The following is a 17,452-nucleotide window of genomic DNA, read 5'->3' as shown; positions in this document are numbered from 1 at the left end:
GACAAAATTGCAATAAACAACAAATCGAGCAGTATTTTGTTTTCCACCTTTTACACATATTAGCTGGTTTTTGGTTCCGATTTTTTGAGTTTTTTCGAGGTAAGTGCACCTATATTTTTTAAGAATTACCATAAGTTTTTGAGAATATGTTGAATAATTCGTAATTGCAATTTAAACGGTTATTTTCCGGGCTTTTATTAGATTTATTTCTCTCCAAGACTTTATTGATGTGAGTAAATATTCATCCGGTAGGTGCATTTTATAATTGTATTGATTTGGGATATTTATCCTTATGGACGTTGTCATAAAGTTGATAATCTGTTAATATTTATTTTCCCGGGTTCTGCGGATGTTTGACGTTCCCCCACCTCGTATTCAATAACCCATTGCCCTTGCGCTTAGACGTAAAACGCGCCATTTGCTAAACATTAGTTCGTCATGGCGATGGTAAGTTTTTTAATCCGAAATATAATTACATCTTAGTTGTATTCTCTTTAATTTGGAAAAATATATTTACACATACTTTGATGTGCTTCTAATTTGCTTGTGCATCAAGGAATTACATAAAAGCAGTACTATAGATTTATAATTAAATCCTAAATCTGTACGGTACATTGAAAGAAATGATAAGGTTTTCTTATCGAGAACTGAATTGTAGTAAGTAAATTTGTGAAATTATTTGTAGATAAACTTTTCACGAGATTAAGTTTTCGTGATAAAGAGGCCTATATTACAAGAAACTGTTTATTTGTATTGTGATATCTGCCACAATACTTGCAACGCAACAATGGGTACAAATATTAAAGAAGACTTTTCAGAATCAAAAGATTACGTCGCGAAAACTGAAGAGTTTGATGATCTGACAGAGGACATGTTTGATGGAAATGAAAAATTGTGCAGTTCTGAACCTCTGGAGGATGCTTTATTGGCTAATCCAGACAACTGTGGCATGTGTGGGTGAGTGAATATTGACATTTTTATTACATTGCATTCCCTAATAAAATATTTCAAAATTTCAGTGATCATTTGGTGGTTCCTAGGATGTTACACTGTTTACATGTGTACTGCGAAGAGTGCTTGGATAAAAAACTAGTGGGAGAAGCAGGTGACTCTGGTACCCCTAATGCTACTATATCTTGTCCGACTTGCAATCACGTAACTAAAGTAAGTGTCTGAATTTTAAATTTTCTTATATAAATATTTTTATGTAACATTTAAGTAACTCAATCCCCATGAATTATGGCTATTCATTTCAAAAGTAAGTGTTTTGACTAACTTGGTACTTTGCAACAATGATCTAGTTGTTTCATAGCTCCCTTGATGCTTTTAAATCCAAACAATAAGTAATTGTTGTATCTGCCTTGTTAAATTAAGTAGTGGAATATAAATAAGTGTAAAGACATTATGGAGGTATGGATTTTTTTTAACCTTATACTGATACATTTTTTATTTAATTATGAAAATTTAAATTGAATATATTTGTTTAAGCATGGAGGTTTACATTTCTCAATGATTCAATTGGAATAATTGCATTATTATAGTGCATAGTGACACCAACTTTATATAAGTTCTTAAATAATTTTTTTAATCATTTTTTGTTTACGCCCAATAGATTATTTTTGAAATTATATTTTCAACAAAATATGATATGATTTGTAAGAGCTTTCATAAATTACATTTCGTGGTTTATTATTTACAAATAGGGTAACTACTGTGCCAATTTTAGACCATTAAATTTTTTTACTTTAAGCCTTTTAACAACTTCATAAAAAATTCTTAGTTTTGGGGTCAACTGCTCAGAACAATATTTATTCTAAAATTGTTAAATATGAAAATATGTAGTTTTGTTCTTATGTTCCGAGAGATTTTTTAATAAAAACAGTTAAAAACACATTTTGTTACCTGTTTTCAACTAACTGCTGTTTGACTACAACCATAAATATTCTCAGTTATAATATCACAAGAGCATAGAAAATATTCGATTATTCTTCCGAGTCACGAGACATATTCTGCGAAACACCATGATAGCGTGGCTGGAGTGGTGTTTTAAGGATATACGTCGCGTGAGGCAGTTAGTATAATCGAATATTTTCGTTTGCTCGAGTGGTATTCGATACGATTATATAATTCAGAGCTTGAACCGAAGCGTTCCATTTTTTTTTTGACGTTTATTGACAAATGTTAAAACTATCGTTACCATGACATAGTTCACATTGTTGGAGGAGGCGAAACACCAAAACGGTTATACAACATCGTCAAGAGTATAGTCGCTTATCAATACATAGTAACTACGTAAAATTTGTAATTGCTATTGGCTAAATTTCTAATGAATTATATAATCACTTTTAAACCTCTCCTTATGTTAAAAACCACTCATTCACGCCTGAGTTGAAGATTGAAAATATAATCACAAAAGTTGCAACAAAGTAAAAAAGGGTTTTTTTGGACTGTATCTTCAGAATACAAAAATAAACACCTTTTTTTAATTCTTTTCTGGCTGTTAATTCGATTAGATCAGAAACATTTCAAGAGAATAAGAAAAAAATAAAATCTTAATTGAAAAATGAGACATTTTTTGATCACTCGGTGATTACAAAAACAAATCAAGGAGCATCAATAAACTGGTCGAAAACTGGCTCTCGTATTCAGTGGTGGCCCGTGAAAACTGAAAGGTCTTATTTGTTATCAAGAAGCATGGAACTTATACCGTTTTTTAGAAGGTGATTTCTAGATCCGCTAAAAGAATTTTCGTAATGAAAACATGAAAGAAATTTTGAAATATGAAATTAAAGATTGGGAGCGATCCCTGAGACCTTGAAAAGGTCTGCACATATACATATTTGTAAAATATTTTTTTTGTTGTCAACTGATAAGATACAAATGGGTACCTGTTTTTCCTAAAAGTTGTTATTATGAAATTAGAAAAATAGAATATTTGTATCAAATTAAAGTTGAAAACTATGAAGAAATTAAATTTTGGGAAAAATAAATAAAGCACCGAGTTGTATGTCAGTTGATTCTGAAAAAAAAATATTTTGCACATACAACCCTTTTTGAGATTCCAGAGAGGACCCCTTTATTTTAAATTTCTTATTTCGCAAATTTCATTTGAAATTTCTTCATCACGAAAGTTTTTATAGCAGACCTAGAAATTATCTTCTAAAACATGGTTCTTCTTTATAAAAATATGACTGCTTCAATTTGTGCCAGCCGCCGCTACTCATTGCATTGTTTCCAAATAGTAAGTTAAAATAAAATGGGAGATGTCCGATCATAATTAAATATAAACGAGGGGGTAATTTGAAACACATTTTAAGGAAAAAGGCAAAAATCAATATATAGTTTAAAAATGTGTTTCGTAAAATAGTATTGATAATACTAGTCCACCAAAACTCAAACCTGTTTAAGAATAATTCAATATTTATTTTATATTTTTTGAGGCAAGGTTCACTTCGTCATATTTAGTGGTTATCTGTCAGCAGACTACTTGTCTGCCACTGTAGATGTTTCCATAACTAGATGGCTTTAAGGCCCCGTACTTTGAGTCTTGGTTGAGGCTTGATTAACTAATCAGGCGATTAAACTGTGATTATTCTTTATAAAATAAATCAGTAAATGTAGTCTAATTGCCTGATCAGTTAATCAAGGTTTAACCAAGACTCAAAGTACCGTGCCTAAATCAAACAAAAGTATAAGTAAAACTGTTAGGGGGGAGGGACGGGCTTACCAAAAACAGGGAAAGCAAGAAGAAAAAATAATATTTGCTTTCTTATTTCTGCTCGAGTTTTACAAAACGAGTTGAAAACCAGTTTTAGTCAGATAACCCTGCAGTGATCTCATATAAAAAGGTGTACAATATTTATTGGAAATTAAACATTCGACATTTCCAAAAATTTCATTTGATTTAGAAAGTTTTGATAGGAACAATATTTTACCCATTATCGCTACTATTACGTTTACAGGTTCTGTGCAACAATATCTAATAGCGTATCAAGTATGTAAGCAAAACAGTTGCTCAAACTTTTTAAATTTCAACAATAAATCTTAACTTGCACCTCGCCTTTACATTTACATTAACCCTTAGCTCACACCTCATTTTTACATTTACATTAAACCTTAACTCGTACCTTGGATTATAGGTTGGTACGAAAAAGTTGGCTGCTCTACCCTTGGATGTAACAAAAACTAACATCTCTGACGTATCTAATTCGTCAAGTCTACATTGCACTTCATGCACAGCCAAAGAGGTAGCGAAATCTAGATGCAGCACCTGTCACAATCTGCTATGTAACAACTGTGACTCGGCTCATCATTATATGCGATGCTTCGAGTCCCACAAAGTGGTCGCTTTAGATGATATGCGAAAAGACGGCACTAGAATTACTATACATAAGCCTTTGGAATGCGATTTACACCCCGGTGAAAATATTATTTATAACTGCACTATTTGTAATGTCACTGCTTGCGGAGAATGCATTAAATCTGAACATAAGGGTCACCAATGCGAGGGGATATTAGATTCGGAAACTAGAGTTCGCCAAGAGATTGAAGTCTTACTTGCAAAAAGCAAAGAAAGAATTGAACAGTTGATGAAAACTTCTACCGGCTTAAATAGTAACATGGAGGAATTAGCCCATCAGCGCTCTACGGCTAGAGACCTTATCAATGAATCATATCAAAGCTACAAAGCTGTACTTGAAAAATGTAGGGATGATGCTTTGGAAGAATTAAATAAACTATATCACGAGCGGGAATTGAAGATAATGAAGGAAACAGATGAACTGGGCAAAACCATTGACAACTTCGAGGATGCCTGTAAATATACATCACGTTTATTAGAGAATGGAACAGTACCTGAAATGATGTATTTACGAAAAATCGTTACCTCACGGCTGTTGTCACTAAACAGTAAAACCCCAAAATTGGAGAATATCTTCAATATTGAGTTCAAATCCGATTTCTCTAATTTTGAACAAGTGGTGAAAGAACAATTTGGTAAATTTACCACTGAAAGCAATAATATTTCGAAAACATCTAGCCCTGCTTCAGTTATTCCCGATTTAACTCCGCTAACCATCAACGGAACGTGTTTACCACAAGCAGCACCAGTAGCAGCAGCATCAGCGGTTATCACAAATGGATGCACTGTGCCACCTGTCACCAACGGAAGCCCTATTTCAATGCCTACTTCTATGCAGTCATCTTTCGAAGGCGACCTGGGCAATAACTTACAAAATTTCTCCATAGCTCAGAGCCCTCCTTTACCTCATGTCAATTCTACTGCTCTTCAGGGCTTTTCCAGTATTGCCGAATATAATTTGGCGCAGCTTGCAACATTGGCTGAAACAACTGGTAGTGCTGCCACTTCTCCAACCCCAACACCGTTTAACTTGGCAGATTTACTGACCAACGATACTGCCTATAAAAATCTGGCCTCACTTGCCAAGTTGGGCCTTTCTGCTGCTGGTAAGTTGAAGCATGCCCTGTCACTTAGAAATTGACCCTCTAGTAGTTACACAGAGAAAACTGATTTTAGTTGCTAATTTCACGGTAGAATTAGACTTTTAAGTTTGTTTATTAGATTTTTATGGAACACACAAAAGATCACCTTACATTTAAAAAAAGTCCTGACCTATATAATTTTCCCTGTTTAATTATTTCAAAGTAAAATTGTCAAAATGTAGACTGGTCAATTTCAACATTTTTTGATTTTTGGTTGGCTACTCAAGAACTTGGGTAAAGAAATGGTTGAGACAAATTGAATGGGGAAAATATCTCAATATTTTCACTTGTTTATAACATATGTCTTTTATTTTTGGCTGCTCTTTTGTGTCAAGTAACTTATTGATTTGTGAAATTTTTATATTTTTTTCTCAGATAATTATTTTTATTTATTTTTAGCATAGAAATCAGTGTTGTATATATTTCCTTCAGTTTTTGTTGTAATTCGAAACCTTTTTTTTTATTGAAACCTTTAATGTTCTAAAATCTGTATAAAATTTTTATTCAAATGATGTGTCATGTGGAATTTGAAAAAACAAGCATATCAAAAAAATTTTTAATTTCAATCTCATGATAAAATTCAGTATGGCATTAGAGCTGGTAACCACTTGAGGGTTTATTATTCTTTAAGTCTTTGTATTTTCTCAAATATCATTGAACGAAATATTGAAGCTTATAAATATAGTACAAACAACTGAGTACAAATTTTATCTATATAGATAATAGCTTACCAAATGGAAATAATATGCTAGTGCGTTCGACTTCGTCAGCATCATTGAATTTAACAAACAACCTTATAAATGGCTTTGGCGGTGTATCCACGTCAACTTCTCCCTTATTGTCCACTCCCGATGATATTATTCCCGACCCTATGACCACTATTCTCCCTCCCACAGGAACATCCAACAATCCTACCGTGCCGCGCACTAACAAAGTCAGTCCGATGCAGATTCGTTGCAAATTTGGCCAGTTGGGACCTAGCAAAGGACAGTTCAACTCCCCCCATGGATTCTGCTTGGGCCTCGAGGAAGATATTATTGTTGCCGATACCAACAACCACCGTATTCAGGTGAACTTAAATATATAATCTATAGTTTAGAAATTTTCAAATTTTTATGGATATGTTTTAAAATAATAAGTCCCTGCCACTGGATGTCACGTAGCTGAAAAGTAAATTTTGTGGTACTATTACTATTAATGTTAGTAACATTAGATATAAAGGGTCCATTTAATTATTGACATTGCCCACAGGTTTAGGGGCAGCTGGGCCAGGGGGCTGCAAAATTGATAATTCGTTGATTAAAATGTTATAAACTAATGCAAACAATTAGGGGGTTAAACAAATTTCCGAAATTTTTTTGTGATTTTTAACACTGTATTTAGGTGAAAAATGGTCGTATCAGAATTAAAAAAAAGAAATTTGAAGCTCTAAGATTCTAGTTTTTAGATCTTTCGCTAGAAATTTTTTAGGAGCTACGGTTATCATCCAATTTTAATAGCGCGACAAACAAAAAAATTTTGCAATTTTTTTGTTTTTCAGAGTCCACGGACTTGGAAAAAAAATTTTCAGCTAAGCCATTGTATGGACCAGATAGTTTGTTTATTCAGCTTCAATTTTCTTGTTTTTAAATTTCGTTACGACCATTTTTCACCGAAATATCGGACTTTTAATGGAAACGATCGTTTTGTCTTCAATCATCGATATCTGGGCGACAAATGGTCGTACAGAGAATTGAAGGGTAATTTCAAAAACTAGAATAAATTTTCTATAACATGCCGCCGAATCTTTTCAGAAAAATAATTTGTTTTCATCTTTTACACGAATTTTAAAAAACAGGAAAAAAAGGGTAATTATGGTTTTTTAGAAAATTGACTGCTAAATTAGAAATATTCATGAAATGACTAATGTTAGGCATGAAGCTTTTACAGTTTGATATACTCAGAACAACCCTGTGAAGTTTCATCTGGATCTAGCGAACCGTTTCTTTGTTGCAGTCAATCTTTTAAAAAAAATTAAAGTGTCCCGTTTTTTGAGCTTAAACACTTCATAATCATAATTAAAATGGAAAATAAAATTTTTGAAACCTATCTGATAGCGTACCTTATAAACTCAATGTTACTAATTTGACAGTTTTATGTATACCAGCTGTGCTGTTCGTTTGTTGGCTGACTGACATCATGAATTATATTGTGATATTAATATTTTCATAAATGTTTTAATCCTTACTGGACCATGTTTAATAATCACTGCACAACAGATCTCGGAAACTATTACATAGGTATACAAAAAGGCTTAAATAGACAATGTTTGCAAAATTTAATATTCACCATCGTACCACTAAGAAAACAATTCAATTTCTATTCATTTGGATTTTTTTTCAGAAAAAATTTAATAAAAGCCTTTTTAATACTCAGCATTTCTGGAAAAAATTTTTCAACCTGTTCTTGATAGATTGAATGTTGTGATGTTATACAGATATTGATTTGAATGATTGTGTAGATTGATTTAATTGAATTCTGGTTATAATTCTAAACAATGGTGTCTCTGCCACTTGAAGTCATTTTGGTTGCCGTACGACAATTCAGAAAAATAGTATTCAGAGCACCCTGCATAGTATTTTGAATATTTTTGTAGCAAGTAATTCCATTTTTATCTTAACAATCGGAAAAATTTTTTCGCTGGATTTAATTTTTCTTTTAATTAATTGTCATGATGTTTGAAGTTGAATTGTTTGAAGATATTTGATATTTTCAGAGGGTGTTACAGTCTGTTTGATAAGAGCGTGAACGGCAAAACTCACAATATTATTTGTGATAATGATTTGCATCTGATTTTCATTTTTCCGCGTAAACCACCTTTCGGCAGATGGTAATAAAGCCTTCTGATATATTTTGACCATTTTGGCAGCGTTCAAATTTTCTGTGAAGATGTGCAAATTGCCAAATCCATGCTGTGAGAGACAGCCCCAGACGTGCACCTTTACTGGGTGTTTAAAGATCCGCCGGATTAGGGTGAGTAGACCAGGTATGAGTGATAGAACATACCCAAAAAGAAGCTTTGTCCAAAAACATTACATTGTCCCAAACACGGTCCAAATTTTCTTTCGCCCAATTGAGTTTTTTTTCGACGTGTTTTTCAGACACTAGCGGTTTCTTCACTATGCTTCGAAATTTCACTTCATGGACCAGTAAACGCCTTCTTATAGTGTCACACAACACAGACCCTTTTTATCCAAAATCGCTTGCCCCCTACACAATGATAGACAAGGATTCTGCTCAAACGCCTGTAAAATCATTGTCCTCCGTTTTCGTCATTTTTTGTACAGAGCCACGATCCGGTAGGTCATCGACGTTTTTTATGTGGAATAACATTTCACCCACTTACTTACAAATGTCTGTAAACACAGAAACATGGCTTCCTAACGTGATCCATATGCAGCAGACATGGTGAAACACGTTTTTCTGTGACCAAGGTCAAATGACAACTGAGGCATCTGAGGGGAACCTTCTCAGGTTTAAATTTCCCCTCTAATGGTTTCGAGGACAAAGTTTTGCCATACACGCTCTTATGAAACAGACTGTATGTCTTGTTTTCTTATGGAAATGGTTGGAGATGGGTTTGGCACTGTATTGTAGTGCATAAGATTTATCGGATAAAATGTTAGAAATGTGGATATCATGAATATTTTATATAAAACATCATGAATATATTCCAAATTTTTTCAGCTTAAACAGACCTTTAACTTATACACTGTCAAAAGCTTTTTTTATTTTGAGAGCTAACAACTTTTTACATAGTTCAATTTTGTTGTTTACTAGTTGCGGAATGATGAGCAAGAGGAATTTTGTTTCCAGTTAAGTATCTCATCTTAGTAATTTTTAAAAATAAGTGTGAATAGGTGAATAGTTGATTTACCTTTGAGTTATTCGATTTGTCTTAGGGTTGAGGTGTAGGAACGGCATTTTGAAGACCTTTTGTAAAATCATTTAATTAATTCTAAATTTATCTAAATGTACTTTTTTAAAAATTGCTAATTGTGAAGCAGTAAAAGCCGCACCAAAAAGACTGAAAATAAAATTTGTGTAATTTCTCATGAAAACGTAACTACTGCATTTAATGGGTATGCCCCTGGTTTCAACTGGGACTTTTATGCACAAAATTTCGTTTCAGTATTCATTTGTTCAGAAAATATTTGTGTTGCATTTCTCAAAAATGAGAGCTCCAAGGTCAAATGTTATTTTTAAATTTGTGAAAGAGAAACCTTACACCTTGTATATTTATTACTTGATAACACCATCTATAAAAGCACTTATTTCTAGAGTTAATAAAACTTAAATGTTTTGCATAAGGTCATAAAATTTTATTAACCCAATAAAAATTGATACATATGTTTAATAATAAATAAACATACAGCATTAATTGGCTAAATGCAATCTATATGTTCCCTTATAAAGATGTTCTATACCTTTTTTTTTAATATAAAACTACTTTAATAATTATCAATATGAAATCAGCCTTTTAATTTTTTAACGTGTGGAAAATTAGAGAAGATTTAGAAGCATGAAGCCAAAAACACTCCTCTTTCAGATATTTGAGAAAACCGGAACCTTCAAGTTCCAATTCGGAATACCAGGAAAAGACGAAGGCCAGCTCTGGTATCCCCGTAAAGTGGCCGTTATGAGAACGACTGGAAAGTATGTGGTTTGCGACCGTGGAAATGAACGTTCTCGCATGCAGATCTTTACAAAGAATGGACATTTCCTGAAGAAGATAGCCATACGTTACATAGATATCGTCGCCGGACTGGCAGTCACCAGTCACGGTGAGATCGTGGCAGTGGACAGTGTCAGTCCAACGGTATTCATTATCGGGGAGAGCGGTGATCTTTTGAGATGGTTCGATTGCAGCGATTACATGAGGGAACCCTCTGATATAGCCATTCACGGTACGGTTACAAACAGGTGTTTAATTAATTCAAATTAATCCTGTTTGTATTTTAGGCAAGGAATTTTACGTTTGTGACTTCAAAGGTCATAATGTAGTCGTGTTCAGCGAGGATGGTCATTATTTGCGCAGGATCGGTTGCGAAAATTTGACCAATTTCCCTAACGGCATCGACATTTCCGATGCAGGCGATGTTTTGATTGGTGATTCCCACGGAAACCGCTTCCACGTTGCGGTATTTTCACGTGATGGGTCGCTTATCTCTGAGTTTGAGTGCCCATACGTTAAGGTGAGTTATTATCTTTAGGCGCAAAACAATACTAAGCAATTAGGGAATCGGGAATATCTTCAAATTCATGTTAAATATACATACTGTGTGTAATCCATATGGATTACTGACCGGAGAGGGGAATTTTTTTACATCAGATATTTCTTAAAAAATTTTGCCATGTCATCACAGTCACAGTTTTAAGTTGAGTCTTCATATTAATAATTTTATCGTTGGGCACCTTGAGGCACTGATTTGACCATTATGGATTTTTCTTTATGGATTATGTTGCTTTCAGAAATACTGAATGAAAAATATATATTTTTTTAAAAACATTCAGAAAGCTCAAAATATTCCTCTCTAATGTTACTTTCAACAATATTGATTATGTGTAATCGTTATTGAAAATACTAGTAAAACTGGAAGTTGAACAAATTAACGATTATTATAAAAAAGTTTGTAATAAGTTTGCATATATCATTCTAAACAAAAAATATACCGGGTGTCCCATTTTCATTGATACACGTAAATATCTCTTCAGAGAATCCACCAATCGAAAAATGGTCTAAAGGTAAAAGTTATTCAGTTCACTAGGGGAAACCAGTTGCTTACCTAGGATTTGACATTGACTTCACCTTGAAGGTCAACTTCGGAATTTTAAATGGGACCCCTATTTTTAACCTTGGAAATGGATTCAGCAGAAAATTTTACATCCGGATGTGATCACAACTTTAACCTCGAGGTTAAGGTCAAGGTCACAACGAGTTCAAATGATTCGTGACCCTTGAAGCAGTTTCGAAATAAGATAAACTCCAAAATCGATGGGATTTACATCAAGGTACTCAATCACGACCTTTGATTCGTCCTTGACCTCCATTTTATCAAGGTCAACTATACAAATCGACCTTCACCTCTAAAAATGTTGCTATGGATGTTAGGATCGATAATCTTGGTTTCATCATAAATAGTTTTTGTGATATTTTTATTTTTTATTGCTAAAGTGACAAGAAAACGAGGATTCTATATCTGATTTTGAATATTGCGCCTAGCTCTCTGTTGCCGAAGGTGACCTCGTCGAGCTCTCAATTTGAGTAGACGAATAGTATTAGCATTAGGATGATGACGTCTTGGGAAGCGTTCACGGTATAACACTGCGGATCTTCTGTAATTATGGTAACATTCTGCCAGAACAAGAAGGATGTTAATGATATCGTTTGCTGGATAATCTGCCATTTTACCTCAAACTTAATCCAGATGTTGGTTTAACATTATAATCACAGTCTTCACAAAACAAATAATAAGCTGCTTTCCAAAATGCAATAAAGTCAAAGATGAAGTAATGACATATGAACATCAATATTCATAAATACAGTATCAACGCAAAAAAATGACGGAATCGTGGAGTTCTCCTGTGCTAACAACTTGCTTGAGTAAAAAGTTGAGTTTACATGAACTGCGATCTTACTTCTACTTTGAATTGATGACTTTGACTGAAATTATTATTATTATTATTATTATTATTATTATTATTATTATTTTTATTATTATTATTATTATTATTNATTGTAGGAAAAAATAAAGCTATGAACGAGTGCGAGGAGAATGATAAAAATATCTTGTTACTCAACCAAGGTATAACTTCGTCTGAGAATTGAAAAAAGAGATATATGAGTACGTTACAAAGTAAATTGACTGACTGAAAAATTGAGAAAAAATAAAAATATCATACTATTTGTGAGCCATTGAATTATGTTGTCATTACGTTAGTATTCTGGACTTAAATCTTCACCTGATCTTCAAATGAACTTTTTATTTGATCCCTTACTTTGCAGACTTGGATACTAATTTACCGTTTTTCCAAGATCTGAACTAAGTAATACACGGCCTGGCAGAAAAGAAAACAAAATGAACCTTCAAATTCAATCCTGAACATCTTTCGCAACATTTTTAGAGGTGAAGGTTTATTTTTATAGTCGACCTTCAAATGACCTTGACAAAGTGGAGGTCAAGGACGAATCGAAGGTCGTAATTGAGTACCATCGATTCTGGAGGTCAACATCTTATTCCGAGGCTGCTTCAAGGGTGACGAATCATTTAAACTCATTGTGACCTTGACCTCAAGGTCAAAATTGTGATCACGTCCGGATGTAAAATTTTCTACTGAATCCATTTCCAAGGTTAAAAATAGAGGGTCCTATTTAAGATTCCAAAGTTAACATTCAATTGGCCTTCGAGGTGAGGTCAAGGTCAAATCCTAGGTAAGCAACTGGTTTCCCCCAGTGAACTGAACAACTTTTACTTTAGGCCATTTTTCGATTGGTGGTTTCTCTGATGATGACAAGATATTTACGTGTATCAATTAAAATGGGTCACCCGGTATAGGAAAAATTTGATCGACAGTAAATGTGTTTAAAAATTAAATTGTTAATGTGGTCAAACTTAAAACTTTTCCCATTTTTTAATTATAAACAACTGTTTAAGTATTTCTTGTTCTTTTTTCGTCAAAATTAAAATTTATTTATGATGCGATTTTTTTGAGAAACAAAATTTTTTATGATAAAATAAAAATTAAAAAAAGTGTCTACTTGTGGGTAGTAATGTGTGGATCCACTCTAGGTTGAATTTAAAATATTTGCTGCAGGTATCCAGGTGCTGCGGCTTGAAGATAACATCAGAAGGCTACGTCGTGACTCTCGCAAAGAATAATCATCATGTGCTGGTTTTGAACACTCTGTATATCCTGTAAAGCCCCATGCAAGTAGATTTGATCTCGCACTGTACACAGTACTGAACTGATTTTATTTTATATAAGTAGTTTAATTATTTTTTATTCGTTTTGAATTTTTTATTAAGTGTTTTAAAGTTTCCAAACAGTTTTATTTACGTACGTAGTGGTACTGCATACTTAGAGATATATTTTCTTTATTTTTTAAGAGAAACAAATTATTTTTGTTTTGACTTATCCAAAATTGATTCTTTAGCGGCAGGCAAAATATGGTTCCTAATATTTAGTTCTTATATTAAGGCGTCAATTAGTACTATTTTTTGATTGTTTGGAGTGCTGAACGTGCCAAGATTAACAATTACTTATAGGTCTTACGTGCTATTGTTGATTTTTAGTTTTATATTTTTTTTTTTGTTTTTGTGTGCTTGTCACAATGCGTGTGTGGTTCTGTGAGTGGCTTTCGTATTTTCGTTTCTCGTCAACTTGGGAAAATTTCACAAAAATTCGCTACACACTTTTGTCCTTAATTTCGTTTCTTATACCGTTGATTTACGATGTTGTCGTCTCATTGGAGTTCAGTTTGGTTCGAGTTGGAGGGAGAGTTTAATTTAAAATGATTTTGTGAGTGACATTTTATTTTCATATAGTTTTCTCTGGAAAGTGATTCCGATCCTCTCTTCAACGATTTACGTTACTACTGTATCGAAGCTCAAGTGAAACGAACAACTGTATATAATTTTTTGCGTTACTTTTTAACTTACGAATCGATTGTAAAATTTTCGTTTTGGCCTATTTACGCGTTTGTTTCGGTAAATTCGCCCTTTTTTTGAGAAATTTTCTTAGGCTTACGTGTATACTCAGGTTGGATAGCGTTTCCTCACGGCGTGTCGCCGTGAACAGTGCCATGTAGGTTAGGACCTAAGGTTGCAGCCTAACAGCTAGCTTTTGTGATTCTGTAACAATCTGAAAGTTGCCACTAAATTCCAATTACGAGTGTGTGTGTGTTCTTCTGAAACTCACCGTCGCGCGGGCTGAATAATTTACGTGCCCGCCGCGTCCGGTAAACCATGCCTGTGATAATAGTATCTTCAGGATAAGTTGTGACCTTAGTCTCTTGTTGTTATTTTGTGTGCCGCGCGTCTGCCGCTTGTTTTTCGGCGGTTCCGCGTGCCACAAGTGGTTTTTAAAATTATATGTATATAATTAATTATATAAACAAAAAATACAAAAAAAAACTCGAATTTTAAGGCAGATTGTTTATGTATTTAAAAATAATCGTATCTTATACACTATTTATTGTCCGATGAGGAGAAACTGTCTATCTTTGGGGGAGCCGTACCTATGATTCGTACCGTTTTAGGTATATGTACAAAATTTGCGATTTGTCAAACGCGTCGAGATGTCTCGTACAGGAGGTGCTGTTTTCTCGCGTCTAGCTAATGGTTATTCGTTTTTGTTAGTCCCGTTTCTGTTTTATAGAAAAAGACGGCTTTGTGTTAATTTTTATTTGGGATAACAGCGCGCCCTGTCTGCAATCAAACATTTGGAATCGTAATGTGTAAATACGTTTAATTTAGTAAAATATAGTTCAAATATAGGTGGAGATTTACTTCGTTCTCGCTCCTGCTTGCGTAATCGATTTGTTAAATTTATTTTATTACAGAGATATATGTTTATTTTTTTGTGTATATAGTTGTTTTTTGTTTGCCAATGCAAGGGTTGCGTTTCACAAAAGGGATATATCTTAAGACGAACTAGCGAAGGTGGGCAGTTTCTTTCCGAGGATTTTGTTCTTCAAAATTATATGTGATGTCAATAATCTCACAATTTAACAAATATTCGATAGTCTTATATTTACTAGGTAGTTTTTTATTTATTTACCAAATATTATTTAACTTTTGATAAGTAAGTTGTCACATATTAACTTTATTGAGTAGTATGGCTATAGTGATACTTCGTATATATATATTGCATTTGCTCACATTTTCTTGAAGAGTTAGGTTATCTATTTCCCTCTCGAATTGTAACGACAAATTTATATTTCTCCCGACGGGGAAGTAGGTACACGCCAATTGAGAGAAATTTACAAAATTAATTTTCAATTTAAAATTAATATATTATCAATGTGATAGATTTTTCGATGATTTTTACAATCACAAGTCTTAGTGTATTTACCAAGTGTTTTTTAGATACTCGTATACCAGTAATTTTTGCCATAATATTTATACATGACTAAAAAGCTGACTTTTTCTCAGTTTCCTGTTGAGTATCATAAATATACATATATACATATACATTAAACATATATTATCCCACCAATATTCATTAGCAATAAGTATTTTCAGTCAGTATTGGAGTGAAGAATTTTATCATTCCATTAGCAGCGCTATATTGGATGCTGCCGAACGTTTATTTGTTTTTTTGTATTATTTTTTCCTTAGATGGTAGTGTAGTTTAGACAGTATAGAATACTTGTTCGGTCCCGGCGAGTTCGAAAAATATCAAAGTTTCCTTTTCACAGTAACGTTATGAAATACTTTTTTGTCAGTATTGCATTAGGCAAAAATGAAGTTGGTTCGGGTGATATTTCATTCTCGATAATTATCTCATTGGAACATTAACAGAACAGAAAATGCAAGCAGACTAAAAAAATGTCATGCCAGATTGATATTAAGATAAAAAATGGACAGATTCACCTCAAACTTCTTAGATAAAATGCTTAATTGTTTACATTTTGCATTTCTCTAAATTTGAAAAAAAAAGAAATAAGTTTCAAGTTCATATATTCAATATTTTGGTGACCCAGAGACGCTGAAATGCTTAAACCAGCAACTAACTTGCTTTTATACAAAAATCTCTCCTACTGAGGTATAGCTGTCTCAGTGTGATAAAGTCACGCGACATTTTTTCATATAACTAAAAAAAATTTAATTATAGGCTTCTTATTATTTGAGTCTGGTGCATCACTAGCACATGTAAGAAAATTATATACAAGGTGTTACTTATTTATTTTTGAGATTGCCACGCTCATGGCCAACCTACAATTTTTTTTATGTCCATCTATGGCCATCTAAATTAAATGTAATACAAAATTTCATTCAAAATGCTTTATCTCTTGTAAAATATAGATATCCTGTGTGAACTACTTGTAAAATAATGGTGTTAATTGAAAAAGATGATGTTCCATACTAATATTTGGAGAAACTATTTTATACATAAAAATAACAAACAAAAGTATTTCCTAGAATTTTTCCTATAACAATTCGAAAGATGTATTTAGTTTACTTTTTCATTTTGCTTTTTACTCATTAAAAACTTTAAAAGGAAGTTTTGTACTATAAAATGACAGGTATAAAGAGTTATTGAAGTTGTTAATGAAGTGAGAATCCCAAATACACTGTATACAGGGTATAACAAAAGAACCGAAATAGCAGAATAACTCGGCAGGAGAGCATTTTAGAGAAAAATGTTTAATACAAAAGTTTCAGGATTTCTCCCATTGACATTGACACATTGACCTTACCCTTGAAGATCATTTCAAGGTCAAATGGGACCCTATACTTTTGACCCCAGAAATTAAAAGAAGCGGAAAACTTTACGTTCAGATATGACCTTGAGTGAACCCTCCCTTTTAACCTTGGAGCCCCCACAAGGTCAAACTGACAAAAGTACAGGAACGGCAGAATAACTCGGCGGGAGAGCATTTTAGAGAAAAATGTTGACCTTGAAATGATCATCAAGGTCACCATCGGATAGCCAGGAAGAAATCCTGGAACTTTTGTATTTAACATTTTTCTCTAAAATGCTCTCCCGCCGAGTTATTCTGTCGTTCCTGTACTTTTGTTAGTTTGACCTTGTGGGGGCCTCAAGGTCAATAGGGAGGGGTTACTCGGTCATATCTGAACGTAAAATTTTCCACTCCATTTCTGGGGTCAAAAGTATAGAGTCCCATCTGAAAAATCACATTTGACCTCGAAATGATTTTCAAGGTCAAGGTCACCATCGGATAGTC

At 33.3% G+C, this 17,452-nt stretch overlaps 1 protein-coding gene across 1 annotated transcript; it reads left to right on the top strand.

Annotated features, from left to right (window-relative positions):
* The first annotated feature begins 391 nt into the window (after positions 1-391).
* Positions 392-16,892, top strand: LOC108917541 (B-box type zinc finger protein ncl-1). The gene is made up of 8 exons (XM_018724196.2): positions 392-447; positions 686-957; positions 1,020-1,164; positions 4,140-5,466; positions 6,222-6,571; positions 10,091-10,448; positions 10,504-10,736; positions 13,357-16,892. The coding sequence occupies exons 2-8, from the start codon at positions 788-790 to the stop codon at positions 13,459-13,461; spliced, it is 2,688 nt and encodes an 895-aa protein (XP_018579712.1). The 5' UTR covers positions 392-447; positions 686-787; the 3' UTR covers positions 13,462-16,892.
* Positions 16,893-17,452: the final 560 nt, after the last annotated feature.

The sequence above is a fragment of the Anoplophora glabripennis genome, unplaced genomic scaffold, assembly GCF_000390285.2.
Source record: "Anoplophora glabripennis isolate ALB-LARVAE unplaced genomic scaffold, Agla_2.0 scaffold3, whole genome shotgun sequence".
In the NCBI taxonomy this organism is placed as follows: Eukaryota; Metazoa; Arthropoda; class Insecta; order Coleoptera; family Cerambycidae; genus Anoplophora; species Anoplophora glabripennis.
The sequence above is the reverse complement of the archived record's forward strand: the minus strand, read 5'-3'. Positions and strand labels throughout refer to the sequence as shown.

Coding starts and splice junctions, on each gene's coding strand:
- LOC108917541 (XM_018724196.2), top strand. CDS start 788: ATGGGTACAAATATTAAAGAAGACTTTTCAGAATCAAAAGATTACGTC. Junction 958..1,019: donor GACAACTGTGGCATGTGTGG/GTGAGTGAATAT, acceptor TCAAAATTTCAG/TGATCATTTGGTGGTTCCTA. Junction 10,737..13,356: donor TTGAGTGCCCATACGTTAAG/GTGAGTTATTAT, acceptor TATTTGCTGCAG/GTATCCAGGTGCTGCGGCTT.